Source organism: Selaginella moellendorffii, unplaced genomic scaffold, assembly GCF_000143415.4.
Source record: "Selaginella moellendorffii unplaced genomic scaffold, v1.0 SELMOscaffold_0, whole genome shotgun sequence".
In the NCBI taxonomy this organism is placed as follows: domain Eukaryota; kingdom Viridiplantae; phylum Streptophyta; class Lycopodiopsida; order Selaginellales; family Selaginellaceae; genus Selaginella; species Selaginella moellendorffii.
In genome coordinates, this window is record NW_003314261.1 from 6,365,667 (window position 1) to 6,381,233 (window position 15,567).

At 38.5% G+C, this 15,567-nt stretch overlaps 3 protein-coding genes and 2 long non-coding RNA genes across 10 annotated transcripts in view; 3 read left to right on the plus strand and 2 right to left on the minus strand.

The window, feature by feature from the left end:
• Positions 1–8,102: 8,102 nt before the first annotated feature.
• Positions 8,103–9,653, minus strand: LOC9643099. Its single transcript, XM_024673657.1, has 2 exons — positions 9,459–9,653; positions 8,103–9,401 (listed from the first exon to the last, which is right to left on the minus strand). The coding sequence occupies exons 1-2, from the start codon at positions 9,573–9,575 to the stop codon at positions 8,127–8,129; spliced, it is 1,392 nt and encodes a 463-aa protein (XP_024529425.1). The 5' UTR covers positions 9,576–9,653; the 3' UTR covers positions 8,103–8,126.
• Positions 9,654–9,942: 289 nt separating this feature from the next.
• On the plus strand, positions 9,943–11,090 carry LOC112345933. Its single transcript, XR_002992228.1, has 2 exons — positions 9,943–10,751; positions 10,806–11,090. It is a non-coding gene; the product is annotated as an uncharacterized LOC112345933 (long non-coding RNA).
• Positions 11,091–12,448: 1,358 nt separating this feature from the next.
• On the plus strand, positions 12,449–12,980 carry LOC112346576. The gene is made up of 3 exons (XR_002992497.1): positions 12,449–12,515; positions 12,581–12,701; positions 12,745–12,980. It is a non-coding gene; the product is annotated as an uncharacterized LOC112346576 (long non-coding RNA).
• A 494-nt stretch (positions 12,981–13,474) lies between these two features.
• Positions 13,475–15,043, plus strand: LOC9643100 (high mobility group B protein 3). 6 transcript variants are annotated; one of them, XM_024672307.1, is made up of 9 exons: positions 13,475–13,608; positions 13,720–13,760; positions 13,842–13,976; positions 14,053–14,110; positions 14,247–14,291; positions 14,353–14,433; positions 14,504–14,599; positions 14,649–14,717; positions 14,877–15,043. In XM_024672307.1, exons 2-8 carry the CDS (start codon positions 13,723–13,725, stop codon positions 14,673–14,675), a joined length of 480 nt encoding a protein of 159 aa, XP_024528075.1. In that variant the 5' UTR covers positions 13,475–13,608; positions 13,720–13,722; the 3' UTR covers positions 14,676–14,717; positions 14,877–15,043. The 6 variants fall into 6 exon arrangements, with proteins under 6 accessions (XP_024528075.1, XP_024528095.1, XP_024528089.1 ...); XM_024672327.1 differs by having other exon boundaries at positions 14,504–14,560; XM_024672321.1 differs by lacking the exon at positions 14,877–15,043 and adding an exon at positions 14,776–14,859.
• Positions 15,013–15,567, minus strand: part of LOC9632795 (probable ribose-5-phosphate isomerase 3, chloroplastic) — a 1,377-nt gene continuing 822 nt past the window's right edge. Inside the window, exons 7-9 of the mRNA XM_024672344.1 lie at positions 15,450–15,567; positions 15,317–15,391; positions 15,013–15,263 (exon numbers count right to left, since the gene is read on the minus strand). The exon at positions 15,450–15,567 is cut by the window's right edge and continues 5 nt beyond it. Of these exons, the coding sequence (XP_024528112.1) occupies positions 15,126–15,263; positions 15,317–15,391; positions 15,450–15,567 (331 nt within the window). The 3' untranslated portion in view covers positions 15,013–15,125. The remainder of the gene's footprint in view (positions 15,264–15,316; positions 15,392–15,449) is intronic.

Genomic DNA, 15,567 nt, shown 5'->3' on the forward strand with positions numbered 1-15,567 from the left:
TAAAATCAAACAATGGCAATCTCCACCTTCAGAGTATTTATGTTATTCAAATGGGCATTTGACTACTGGCTATGGAGTCCCAATTATTCTTGTATGCCTTTGTAGCTGCTATCTTTGTAATGTTGAATGCACATGAAGCCACATCCATTAGCAGCCTAGTGATCTTCGACAATGGTTGCAAAGGAGATGGAGGATACTACAATGGCACAAGCTGTGAAATTTGTAGGCCATACATTGGTGGCATCTCATTTTTGACTAATTTAGGGCTTGCTGGTGGCTTCAACTTCACTTTTGATGGATCTCAAAAGCTATTACTATTTAAAGGCAAACTTTCCCTTACTACCCCTGGATCATTGTGTCTAGGGAACTCACCAGATGTAGTTGTAACCTCCAAGCTATCATGCATCACAGAATAGGGTTATAACTCCTTCAAAATTACTTGTTTCTAAGCTTCTCAAGTTAAGAGAATATATATAGTCACACACACGAGTTTATGGTTTAGTTACTCATGAAGTTCTTAAATATCAGCTTGAGAATAGAAAACTTTGTTCAATAAAAAACACATGTAATAATCTTGTGCTTTGTTAATTCTTGAGTGCATTAACATTAACTTTTATTAATGTATATAGAATTTATGATAAATATATTTTAATTAAAATAATACAGGTTCTTTTGGGTCTCTCATAAAACATTTATAAGAACAATACTAAAACATAAGAAGCCTTAACTTTTTCATCATAGCTTGTTTTTGAGATTTGGAGGGAGAGGTACTAACACCAAAGTTCATTCAATGCAAAAAACTATAAGGGTTAACAATATTAATCACAATCATGGAATATTTTGTCATGGTACAAATTTAAGAAAAGATTTCATTTGACATAATTTTTAGTAAATAATGATATGGTGATCATCGTAGTCAACATGTTCTACTAACTAAGTGTATACATATAGTCCTAGGGGTAGAGGAGAAAGGGAATAAAAGAGCGTGTTCTTGCCACCACTCTTGTGTGCCTCTATCTGTCTTGATCCTCTCTAGATAAATAATTTAACAAAGTATTTTTGGATTTAAATGTCCTTATAATCTATATGTAATGTCAAATTTTGAAAATGGATATGGGAGGAAGAGCAAGCAAAAGTCATCTTCTAAAAAATACCAGGTAAAGAACTTTTGTTCCTCAAAACTCATATTCAAATTTTTATATATGTAGACTATAGAAGATCATATGCAACTTCACAATGAAATGGTGCTATGTAGACTGGAGAACTAAAAATTGAAACTTCATAACATGAAGTATAGCTACATCAAGAACAAAGACACTTGAAATATTTAAATCCTATAAGATCTAAAAATATGGAAGAATTACTACATCAATTTTATGCTGGAGAAAGATAAAAAGAAGTAGGATAAGAAACTATGTGCTACTCAACATGAGCAGGAATTGGTAATTGTTCTTATTGTCTAAAACTTTTTTACACTATTGTTTCTGCAAAGAAAGAGGAAACGGGGAATAAAGAAGAAGTGAAAAAAACAAAAGAAAAAAACAAAGAAAAAGTATAGTTTTATATTTAATTAGTTACTCATCTTTAGACAAGCTAAAGACTAACTAGTATTTGCAAAAAAAGGAGCTAGAAGACTACAGAATAAAGAAGGTTGAGGAAGATAAACAAAATAATAAAGAAAATAAGAATAACAAACAAGATGATGAGCATGATAATGAAGAAGATGACAATGTATAAGATGCTCTTGAAACAAAAGGGGAGGACAAATAAACATGTTCATATTCTTTCCCAGTTAGTAATGACTACCAACACTAGTGGTGGTGGCAATAATTAGCCATAACTCACCACCGACAACTTACTCTGTATCATGGAAGCGTTAGAGTAGTGAAGATCCACTATTAATCAAGGTGACCACCACATTCTTTTTTCTTTATTTTTTTTCATGGTCGCAAAGCTTCTTTGTAGCCAAGCTCAGCATCTGTATTGCCACTTTGTTTCTCCTATTTGTCTTTCTTTCTTTTGTTTCTATCTTCTATCTACTTTTGTCCTAGCACTAAAATTATTCTTTCTCTTGGATGATATTGTTGTTCTAATTAATTCTTGCATAGATCAATTGCCAACAAGAAAATTAAAGGAGGTATTTTAATTTTGTGAAATTTCGTCACCCATCCTTGACTTTGAGAAGACGAAAGGATGTAAACAATGGATACCTCTAATGAATAGCATAGAGGTTTGGTAGTGAGAAAAAACTGAAATTGTAAGCAACCAAAGAGAATGACTTAAGAAACGGTCTATGAAGTTCAAATATAGAAGGAAAGGGCCCATGAATAATAGTGTACCCTTTTTTCCAATTGGTTAAGGGTTTTAAGATATTTGGGGTTAAACATCCTTGGGTTTGAATAGTATTAGGCTGGATGACTTCCCGAGAAGTCTAAACTCAGGAGTTTACAAAAATGGAAAGAATGGAGTGCAAAAGCAATTAAGAAATTATATAGAAGGCAAGTGAATTTTGAAGTGGGTATTATGGTTGTAGCACAAGAGCATGGAGGTGAGCATAGTACTTGTCCTTCTTGCCAAGCCATGAAAAAAGCAGCAAAAGCAATTCTAAAAGCTTATCAAGCTTCACAAATGGCATTAGATAATTGTCTATGTAAAAAAGCATGTAAGAAATGATATTTCCAAGCCAAAACAATACTATGATTGCAAGCAATTTATTGTCCTTAGTCTTTGGCTCAACCAAAGACAACTAAAATAACCAACTATATTTATGGACTCATTAGGCAGCTTTTGATGGTGGAAATGACGGAATTTTCTTCTCCAAGCAGGTGTATTGATCCAAGTTTATACAGACGGTACTGGCCTGGATTTGAATTGGAAGGGTTGCGACACTGCTTGCTACTGCTAGAGACGATCTGATGCCCCTGTTGCTACAAGGGAAAATAAATCCTAAATGTAATGCATCCTAACTCTCTCTTCTTAAGCCAACTAAAAAGAAATAATTGCTTGATGAGAAAACCTTTAGTGGTTATTTTATCCTCATTTATCCCCCAAGGTTTCAAGGATTCATAGTGAGTTATCAACCTCTATTGAGCTAAGGGGAATTAGCATCTCCATAGATTTCCTTTTATTTTTACCTCTCTTTGAGGCTTGATGGTTCTTTCAGTTATGTTGCAAGCTAGATTTCTAGGAGTGCATCTCAGATAACAAGTCTTCTTCATTAGTTGAAGATTCTATGTTTCCATAATAAACTATTGAGAGCTTGATATTTTAGAGTTTTTGGACTTACAATAAGAAAATCATTCACTCTAGCTCTTTGACCCTAAACCCTGAATTGGATACAATCCTTTGAGCAGCCCAAGGAAGGGATGCGCTCCATTGACAATATCTAGCTCCCCTCTTATTGAGCAAGTGACAACTCTTTTTGAGAGTGATTGATCAGCTTGCTCAATTCTTTTATAATTGGTCCCTAAAAGACATAAGAAATATACATATATGTTTGATTTTTTGGTAAATTAAGTGGATATAGTTATACATCTAACTCTCTCCATCTTTTGACCTCAAAATCTAACTTACACAATACATAAGGCTAAAACAAGACCAAATTTAGCAATAGTTTACAAGCCACTGTTTCTTACTAGGGTTTTTAACATTTCAACCCTAGGTTTTAGGGTTTAAAACAAAAGATTTAAATCCTAAAACCTAAACCTTATTAACCAAATTCTTATTTATTTCAAGAGTGTATAAAAATTTGTTGGAGATTGGTAATTAATGATCAGAGCATATTCTAAGCATATGTATCCAAGGTAGAGATAATTTTTGGAGGCATAACCAACACCTAGGCTTAGGGTTTTAGAGTTAAACCCTGTTAAACCCTAAACCATGGGTTTAGGGATTAGGGCTAGAAGCCTGATATATGCCAAAAGCAAAATAACACGTAAAATTAATTAGTATATAGTATATATAATAATAGATACTAAACTAATTATATTGCTATCACAACCTTCCAAAGCTTTTAAGATTTAGTAACTTGGGTGAATGGTCTTTAACAATCTCTCTAAATCCTAGAGCTTGCCTTATGGACCCTAGAATTTAGGGTTTAAACCCTAGGGTTTTTACCACCCTAAACCCTAGGGTTTAGATAGATTATTCCATCAAGACCATTTAGCAAATACTATCTATATTTAAGGAAGATTTCAAGATAATTGGTTAATTATTTCTCCAATAAAAAAGAGCTTAGAATTTAAGGTTTAGGGCTTGGCTTTTCTCTCTAGTTTCCAACACTATAGGCTAGAAATGTTTTATTTTATTCTTGTGATATATGTTTTTATGAAGAACTATTGAGATTAGTCCCTTAATATCGCCAAATGATAGCTTACTATGTTTATCAAACACCTTTGTTATCATACCCCACATGTTAGTTCTATTTGGTCTTATTAGCTATTTATGAAGAGTGTTTAAATCTGCAAGTTAAGCATATCTATAGAATATAGAGCTTGTCCTAAACATGATAGTGTTATTCTACGTCCAAATTTGCAATTTAGTACCATTCCATATTTAGTAAGTTTCAAACTTATTCTAAAGACTAACTTCTAGTATTATGGTAAAAGCTCAAAGTATGCAGTTATGGGGCTCTCCAAATGTATAGTAGGGATAGTGGGTAGGTCAGGTATGGCCTAAACCCTAAACCCTTCATCATCAGCTTTAAATCAGCATAAAATCAAAGTTCACAACTGTGAAATTGTAAGTTTTTTATATGTTTTCTTCCTTCTAATGCTATTTTTTCCAATTAACAATGCTAAAATCTAGAATGGACACGGGAGGAAGAGCAAATAGGAAATACGAGGTAAAGAATTTTGTTTTCTCAAAATTTATATTCAATTTTTTATACACTTTTTTATTATGTAGACTTTAGAAAACTAAGTATAACTTTATAGTGAAATACTGCCATGTAAATTGAAGAACCAAAAGTTGACACTTCTGAATATGAAGTATAGCCACATCAAAGACAAAAACACTTAGAATATTAAAATCATGCAAGATCTAAAAATATGAAAGAATCACTACACTAATTTGATGCTAGAGAACGATAAAAAGAAATAGGATATGTGACTATGTTCTGATCAACGTAACTAAAAACTAGTAATTGTTTCTTGTTGTCTGAAACTTTTTTATACTATTATTTCTATAGAGAAAGAGGAAATAGGGAATAAAGAAGGAGTGGAAAGAACAAAAAAAAATGGATGGAGGAAAGAGAAAAGGTATAGTTTTATGTTTACTTAGTTACTTATCTAAATTTGCAATTTAGCACTATTCTATATTTAATAAGTTTCAAACTTATTCTAGGGATTAACTCCTGATACTAGGGTAAAAGCCCAAAGCATGAGGCTGTGGAGGGCTCCAAATATATAGTAGGGATACTGGGTAGGTTGGGCATGGCCGACCAATATGAGGTATAGTATAGATTTGGTTTTTATACTTATCTTTGTTCTATGTCTAACTTGGGTCTAAGCCCAAATTCTATACCATACTAGTTGGTGGAGTACCCATATCCTCATGTTAGGCCATTAATATACTAAAATAGTGTTAAACTTCATTTAGCTTCATTTTGGATACTAGTTTTGGTTTTAGGAAGCTAAATACTTTAGGACAATTCTAAATGTCATTCCATACTCTTGTCTCTTCATTCTTTGGGCTAAACTCTTATGAGTCATTTCGTGTTTTAATTCCTTCAGTCATTGAATGCAAGTTTAGAAGTTTAACTCGGTCCTTTTATTTAGTGGCCCAAGGCCCTAAAACTCAAATTTTGCTTTGTTGCCCTTGGACATATAACATGTACCATGTAGAGGGATAGGTTTCATAATTATTTTATGATAAAACACCATAGGATAAATGGTGAAAACTACATACACTACATATAGCTATATATCATTTTGTAAATAACAAAGAAAAACTAAAGTTTCTAGAATGAAAAACACACACATTAAAATATGCATTAAAGATAAATGAGTTAAAACTTACAAAAAGTAAAAACTTATTTATATGTAAGGATTATGTTACAATTCTTCTCACTCACCACAAAATAGTGACTACAACAACCATAAAGTTCATGCCTACAAGCAAAAACCCAAGAAAAAAAAGTTTACACTATCAATTTATAGCAAAGTGCAACAAACCACTATAAGGCCAAAAATTTTACACTTGTGATTGGGAAATAAAAAATCAATGGAGTTAATGCATTATTACAATTATAACAAAATCCATTTACTCGAGGAAAAACCAGCACACTCAACATCCCAAGAATTGAAAGAAATGTTTTGCCTTTTACCCTTGCACTCCAATTGATCTCATTTCCCTCCATTCTAATTGATTGTTACCTAAATTAGGGCACCACTCTACAAATAGAAATGAGGGCCATTTGCAAAAATGATTGAAACATTATGCTTACTAATTAGGGCATGTTACAATTAAAATATACCTTTAAGCTGCAAGAAATAAACCATAATTATGGGAAACAATCAAGAGATCATAAATCTATGCTCAATGACAAAAGAATGATAAAAAAAAAGCATTATTAAATTTATAGTGACATTGTGTTATCTAAGATGATATTGCATTAGTCTTGTATAGTAGTTTAATGTGTTATGCCCCATGCATACATGGTTATCCCATGACAAAAATATTATATACATAATTATGTTTTGGTTTCCTATATAACAATTGAAAAGTGATTGTATGCATAATACATTTGCATGCAACTAAAATGAAAATTCACACATGTGTAAATATATAATGCTTTTAGACACAATCATATATTCATTATTATATATCTGCTAAAAACTTATTTATTTTAATTATAAATTTAGTTATGGCAAGCAATTTATAATGGCAATTTTGGGGGAAAGATATACTTCCCATGAGAAGAGGTGTACCTAAAGTGGGTATACTGGAAAAAAATTGTGCAAGATTGCAAAATATATAAAAAAAATCACATGTGTACTTAAATTGTTATAACACAATGTAACTTATAAAATATTTTTTTGAACCTTATTTGTTTTACATATGGGTACGTATCAGTTGTAAACTCTTAAATTTGAACTTTCTGGAAGGTCACATAGCAAAATAATACTCAAACCCAAATATCCTAATTAATTGAAAAAAAAGTGCACTCTTATTTATGGGTCATTTTTTTTATATTTGAACCCATATAAATCATCTCTTTAGTCATTTTTTTATTGCTTGCAATTATATGGTATCAATTTTGCATAGTAATATGAGATGTCATTGCATACAAGGCATATCCTATGACAAAAATATTATATAGACAATCAAGTTTAGATTGCTTATATAAGTATAAAAATAAATCTACACATTTGTAAATATAAAGTACAATCATATATTCTTTACCATATCTAGTAAGTAGGATAATTATATCTTCTTCTAGGTGCTTTAAATATTTCTTTCAAACTTTATATTTACTTAACATGAAAAAAGTAGAAGGATCTAGGATTTAGTGTAAATTTCTCTTTTATTGGTTTGAATTTTTTTTCTCTCCCCACCTTCATTTACACCTGATTTTACTGCTTTGCTTTTATTTACCATTAATAATTTCTTTCTCAAATGTATCCAAGCAAGGGCAACGGGGCAATGGGCAATGGGCAATGGGCAATGGCCGATCTGCCAATGTGGCTGTGCTTCTTCAGCCAGTCGTGACAGAGCGATTGGTCGTTGGCCAGGGTTGTTCAATATCCGTTACAATGTTATCATGATCAATGTTATCATGACCTTTTTAACTGTGCATTACAAAATTAGTAGACTCCAATAGAACTGCAAAATCAATTCAGTATATACATTATAACATACAGCTAGCCTGAAATGCAAGAAGAAGATTGGAGATGAGGAGATGCAAAGTGGATTACTCTTTTATTAGGCAATTTTTCTTTATTTTACAAAAAATAAAAATAAAAAAAACTACTACGATTACTATGATCAAATAATTCCTATGCCTTCATAGTCAAGCTTTCAATAAGATCAGAATCCCGAAATCAAGCAGAGCGCATATTTGGATAGTCTTTCCACTCGTGGATAGAGGAACACAAAAACGCTACAGTATTAGATCTTCCATACAATTAGTTTGATCTACAAACCGGGATTTGTTTAAGATCTTCACGAACGAAATGCAACAGATCATCCGCATCACCATCGCTGCCAAAGAAACACGCTGCTTCAAGGTCGATCCACATAACTTTGCCACCTTCTCCAACGATGATGTTGGAGGACTCAACTCGACCGTGACTTGCATTTGCCCTGTGTATCACGCTCAAGGCAGACTTTGCTGCGGTGAGATAGCTATCCTTGTAAAGCTCCTCATAGTTCTTGTCAATGCTCGTTCCTCCAATGTCTTGCATGATGGTAAGCCAGATCCCTCCATCCAGGAAACCAGACGCATAGAGGCGAGGGATAACATCCCCTTGCAGGCTTTTCAATCTCGCCATCACCCACACTTCACGTACCATCTTCCGCAGCTTGTCAGGAGCCTTGCACACGTCCACTGATTTGAAGACAGCCTTTTCGCCTTTGAATCTCCCCTGAAAGACAGAAACTTGTTCACCAGAGTGAATCTGACGCCAGCTCGAGAGCTTCAAATCCGAGAGCTGTAGTGTGACAATGTCCTCGATGTCTTTGAAGCTGAAGTTCATAGATCTGCAAAGCTCTGACATCTGTATACGCAGATCCACAGCCTGTTCCTTGTGGATCCTGGAGCGAGCATTGACTGTGCTGGGTCCAGCTGAGTTATACTTGATTCGTTTTCTGCGTGGAAAAGGCTGATCCAAACGCTGCTGTGGCCGAGGCAGATTTGACTTCTGAAACATGAGGTGCATCAAGAAGAAGAGAGCTTCGAAAAGAGTCGGCGATCGTGCGCCGTGTGGTGGCGAATTCATATCAAAGACGACGTGATCAGAGACCTGGAAAACGTCCTCCTCACGGCTCAGCCTGCAAAAAAATGCGCGCTTAATGCTTGTAACACAAGCGTACCCCGATCGGTTGTAGTATAAATAGCCAGCCGCTCGAGCAAATATCTTGTGGGCATCACCACCCGAAACTGTCAGACCCTGCAGCAACACGTCTGGCTCGAGCACAAAAAACCCTCGAAGGGTATTTGCTGCAAATGCATTTGGCGGCTGAGAAGTACTTTCGTCCGCGTTGCCATACATGACGAATGCAGCTTCGATATGGGTGAGATGGAGTCCACCGCCAACTTGAAACCGTCTGTGGTACTCAGCAGACAGCTCTTGCACCGGAATCACAAGGGACGCATACAGTCTTGCAGATGCCTCTTCGCGGTTTGTGGTTTCAGCACCAACTAGCGGGTGAGGATGTGTAAAGACTGGGGCGCTATCCGGCTGTGAGTAGAGCGCGGAGAGAAAGAGTTGGAGCTCCGACGCGAATGATTCCCATACCTTGTAGGCACCGCTCGGAGTGTGCTCTCCTATAAGACTGTCACAAAGCGGAGAGGAACCTGTGAAACCCGGGCTGGGGATGTGCGTTCGAAGCAAAGAAAACAACGACACGGCCATCTAGTAACCCTAGAGAACCAAAAGTAAGCCTTTAACTAGATTAAGCGATTTCTCTCTTGAATGTTTATAAATCATTCCTTCTTTGCCAGCACTTCGAATAGCCGGCAGGATCCAGAGGAGCTACTGAGGAAGATCATAGAGAATGGTCAATGATCCCTTTGCATGAAGAACTCGGTTTGTTTCGTTTTGAGTTGCTGAGGGCTTTTATTTTAAGCAGCGGATAATGGCAGCATGACTTGTTCGTAAGAAAACATATTTTCCTCTCTTTTTTTCTCTCCTTTTTTCGCGAGTGTGTGAATTTCGGATCATTACTTTTGCTTTGATCTTTGATGAGACAACGTCATCACTCGAGCAGAATGCTATTAGGGTTTGCGAGATCGTCGCTTTTTCGATTCAAGCGAAATCTTCTGATTCGATCAAGTACATTTCCTTGCAGATGTGAACATCGAATCGCCTCCTTCCACGGTCAGGCGCTGTCTCGCCATTTCCTTCACTGAGTAATCCCCTCTTTCTTTTTCTCCTTGAAAGGATCCTTGCACCAAGTCTACTTGGGTCTCAGGAACGCCAGTTCTCCTTCTCGACTTATGGAACAGGAATAGTATAGAATTAGTACAGCATAGTAAAGGCCGGGAAACTGGAAGCAAGCAACGAGGAGGACGAGCAGGAGTCCGGAGAACTAGTCGGGTAACAGGGATTGAGGGTATACGCAAGAAGAAAAATTCCAGCTACAGTCTGGCGCTTGCTGGGAGGTGCTATGCTAAAAATGTGAGGAGCAAAAGCTTCTCACTCGTCGCCGTCGTATCCTCCTCGAGCGTCCGAGTTATCTTCCGGGGGTCCGACGCTGCTAGCCGAGAAAGGTCCTTTTGCATGTAAGAGCGGGGATGTTATCAAGTTCCTTCAGGGCCTGACGACGAACAACATGAACAAACTTGAGCAGGACTCTCCAGCAAGGTTGCCCGCATCCCACTCTCAAGCAGGCAATCCACGGAGAAGCTGGACAGATCAGGAACAGGCCCCGGGAGCGAGAAGTCGGCTCCGTAGCGGACGCTGATGCAGAGAGTTGACGAGGTTTGCGTGTGTGTTTTTTTTCGCGAGGTAGTTCGTGACAAGCGTACAGGGACAACAAAAGCCATGAAGGACAAACTGGCCGAAGTTCTGGGAGCTCGCGCTATTCAGGTACATTTCTTTATTATTTTGTTAAGGCTGTGATGCATAATGTGTGGTTTGCAGGTTATTGCTTTGATATGCTATCTAAACGAGGCCAAGCATGATCGAGGCGTTGTACCTTCATCGGTGTTGCCAAATTAGATGTCAGATCAAACTTGCATATACTGGTACTCCTGATGAGCGGCGTCATCTGTTCAGCTCACGAAAGCACGGAAGTTTGTTCATGACTGACTGTTGATCGCAGTTTATCTAGGGAACGCTAGCAACGTTTTAATATTCTTGTGACAAACGATAGACCAAATTGAGTAGGCATTACATTATAATTGACAAAGGCCATTGGATAAAAAAGGCATCTTGCAAACTGGCACATCTATTCAGGTACTTCACTAGTTTCGTTCTAATGGTTCTCACTTCAAGGTGAAGAACAATCTATGCAATCATCCTTACCTTAGCCATGTACGTATTGTTTTACAATTTCCCTTAACATCTTGGCTTGATCGCTCTCTTCACAGGCCGAAAGCTTGTTACCTTCTCATTATCTTCCTGTTATTCGTCTTGGCGGGAAGCTGGAGATGCTTGACATCAGGTGTTTTAAGCGTGAAAAAGGAAACTCCAGCTAGTTTTTAGACCAAGTGAGTTTTCTATCTATCCTGACATGTCTTAGTTAACCTTCACATACAGTTTTCCTGCACACGACAAGGAAATTGATCCCCTAAAGGAAAGCGAAGGGATTTCTTTCCCGCGGCTAAAATGTAAGAACGGCCTTGTTCCTTTTCGTTCTATAGCGTAATGATACGGACAGCGCTAAACTTTCGACTTTGCATTCGACTACGGCCGAATCAACCGAGGTTGAAAAGGTCACCTTATCAACGGAAGGTATTATCAAGATGCTACCTGATAACACTTTATCAATTGAAATTCAATCCCCAACACGTTTAACCGACACTGAAATGTAAGCAACGTTTATTGATCGATGGTAATGAAACACTGTTTTGCAGGTCCGAGAACCATGGGAATGAAAGGGCTACTGATGTACTTCAAGCTGATAAAGACATGGACAAGGAGAATGTCCCTGAACCGGCATGTTTGAAATTGGCTCTAGGCTGGATGATGGCAGTAGACGGTAAGTATCTTCATTATTTTCGTGATTAATGGGGCTGACTCTTGTTTGATATGTAGTGGTCTTTCTCTGCGTGGGGTCTAAGGCTGAGGAAACTTTTACTCCCAAAGGATCTGACGAAAATGGTGACGACAGGATTCCTGAGAATGAACAGGCATGCAGAAGTTTAGATGCATTGTCTCTTGCGATTGATGGATCAGGAGAAATGGCCGATGCTCATGGTGAAGAGGAGGAAGGAAATGCTGAACGTGTCGTTGTGGAGGACACACAAATCAATCTTCTCGATTCTCCCTCAAGCTTTGAACCTGAAGTTGGAGCGGATCTTAATGAAGTTGAAGGCGGAAAGGCAGGACAAGATGAGGGAAAATCGAGTTAAGAGGTCGTGGAATGGGACATCGGCAGTGCTATGAAACGTTCTGAGATTTTCCTACTTTTTCTCTCTATATTTTTTATCATGTCTTCTTATTTTGCAGACACTGATGCTGGTGAGGATGCGGAAACAATTAGGAATATCGAAGCTCCAGAGAACGAGTAAAATACTTTTGTTTTTGTGCTGGCGGTGAAGCTAACGGTTTTTCTTGTAATTCTTCTACTGAAAAATTACTTTTTCGCCCAGTAAATCTCAGATTGGCCACGAGGATGAACACTATCAAGTAAGTACCCTTTTCTTGTCTAAGAAATTCAGAACCTGACGAAAGCACAACTGTTGATAGTAAAGATCGTTTGGAAGACAATCCGGATGCAGTCTCAGGAAACCCCGGCTAGTGAGCTCATGAATTCACCTCCATGCAGTGCAATGAGAATGAAGTTGGTATGCAAAACCAACAAAATTGATGAAGGTATGAGAGATTTTGACTACACTCGACATGACGTTACGTGCAGATGATTTGGTCGACAGTGGTACGGTGACCGTCGGAACTGCTGAACTAGTTTTTGAAGCCACGGAACTAATTAGCGTCGAAGGAACAAGTGAACAGGTGACTGAAATTGTCACGGTCGAAAAGGAAGCTGAAAGCACCGTTGATATTAGCCTCAGAGGCTGAAAACAATCAAACGGAGGGCATTCATGAAGTAGTGACAGCGTCTCACGTAACAGAGTCATATAGTTTCTCATTGTTTATGGAAGTTATCTGTGTGTCTGTTAAAACTGTGACAATTTTGTATAAGCGTAAGCTGCTCACACTTCAAACCTACGAAAACTCATCCTTTACAAGTCTCTATGTTTTTAATCTTTCAGGATTTGCAATGTGTACTCCTCTCCCCCTGAAGTATCATACACTCCAGCACCAGATGCAGAAGGCCCTCAACTATAGCACTCCCACTGAAACCTCAGACGTGGTCCTCAGGATGAGATTGCTGCTAAAGGCAATCCAGGGTAACTACATTCACCATTCTTATTGATTGTTATTTCTCACCTCCTATCTTATTGTTCATACACGCACCGAAAGTCTGGAACAAGGTGTCGATACCGAGGATAGTTCGAAGGGTGGCGATTCAAGGAAAAAAAAAGCTGATGGAGCCACAGGAATTGGTCTCCAGGAAGAAAAACTTGAAACGAAGTAACCAAGTAGATATTCTGTCTCAGAATATCTAATCGTTAAATTCCGCTCCGGAATATCCAGCCCCTATTCTGCCCTCTCTATCTCCTAGTAGTGTTTTTTCTTCTTTGCTTTGATCTGCTGGAGAGTACGCGGCTGAGGCGACGCGGCTAAGGATCGATCAGGGCTTCGGCGTTCCAAAGCTCCGGTAAGCGATTGGGAAAGCTTGTTAGATTTCCTTTTCTCCGCTTTTCCTCGCTTAGATTGTGGGCATTCTGTGATTTTGATCGCTTGCTCATAGTTTTCTCTTCTGGTTTAGGAGATGGGGAAGCGCGGAGCGGCGGCAGCTACGAATAAACAGTAAGATTTCTCGCCCTGGCCGATTTCGCCATAGCCGAGCTTGGAATTTGTTTTTTAGTTTTCTAATTTTTTGTGGATCAGAAATGGGAAGAAGAAGGCCCTCTCCGTGAAGGAGACCAAACCGAAGGCAGCCAAAGCGAAGAAGCCCGTGAAAGCAAAGGGGAAAAAGGATCCCAATCAACCCAAGAAGCCAGCCACCGCATTTTTCATCTTCCTGTGAGAGCGTTTTTTTTTTTTTTTTTTTTTTCCGTTTCTTTCGTTTGCGCTGCTTTCTAATCGTTCTATCACACAGGGAAGAGTTTAGGCAGACGTACAAGAAGGATCATCCCGACGTCAAGGGAGTTGCCGCTGTAAGCAAACCTTCTTCTCGAACTTTGTCTTGTCAAGAGATTTTTTTTTTTTTGTTTGTTTTGTTTTTCTTCCCTCGTCGTTCTGGTGATCTTCATTCTTGCTTCTCACTCGTGCTGGTGATCTTCGTTCTCGCAGATAGGAAAAGCGGGAGGAGACATGTGGAAATCTTTGTCTGACAAGGTACACGATCTTCGCTAGTTTCCGACGTGTTGAGAATCTTTTTTTTCCTCGTCCCATGCAGGAGAAGGAGCCTTACCACGCCAAAGCTGCCAAGAGGAAAGCCGACTACGACAAGGATCTGGAAGCATACAACAAAAAGAAGGTATTTCTCTCGTGCTCGTTCGTGCGTTTTGATGGCTTCCTCAAACTTTCTTCTCTCTTTTTCTTTGAAGGACAACGAGGAGGAGGAAGAGGAGGAGGAGGAGGATGGATCCGCCGGAGAATCAGAGGTAAAATCCAAGTCTGCTGGCAATGACGACGACGAAGAAGTATGCTTCTTATAAGTTTCTAAGTTTTCTAAATCTCTACTCTTCTCAGGAGGACGCGGACGATGACGATGATTAGATGTCGAGAAAGCCATCGATCACAACCAGATTCAAACAATGTGTATGCATTCTTTCTGGTTTAGGCGCCATTGCTTGGATGATAATCGCTGTTTTTGCAGGTTGTGTTTAGTCTCTAGCTTGCAAACTCTTTGCATAAGAGCTCTGAAGTTTCGCTGATTTATTCATTGCCCTTTTCTTGTTCCTTTGTTTTTGGTTGCAGGATCTCCAAAGCTTTCCTTCTTTTATATGCTGCTTTACACCGACGAGTTTTTCAAACACACACACACGCACGCACACTCACAAAGTTCTCGAAAGTCTGGCAGTGTTTTACTTCTACTGTGTGCGAGATGAACGAATAAAGAAAGATAGACCAATTCAATCCATTTAGAAAAAAGCTTCCCGAAAAGTTAGCAAGCATTGAAACTGACAGCCGAATTGTTTTGTATCGATCAGTCAAAGAAGATAGCGCTCACTTTGTCTTGACTGAAACTCCACTCGTCCCGGCGATGATCACGGCAGTCGCCATGTCCAGGAAGAGGCCGTGATCAACGACGCCTTCCAGGGAAGAGATTGCTTTGGCTGCTGCTCTTGCGTCCTTGATTGGTGTCTAGTGGAAGGAAGACAAATCGTGAGAGTTGCGAAGATCAAAAACACCATTACCTTGAAGTAGAGGTCCACAATGTAGTTAGAGTTGTCAGTCACGTAAGGCTTGTCTCCGTCCAACCGAAGCTTGGCCTGTTCCAAAACGACGGGAGCTGCAAAGTTGCGAAAGAGAAAGAGAGATATAACCAACCTCGCAGCCGGCGACTTCCGGGAGGGTTTTCAATCGCTCCGCGTTGTATTTCCAGCAAAACTGGACGACTTCGACGGGCATAGCCAAGCCACTTCCACCAAGACCATCAACCAGCTGC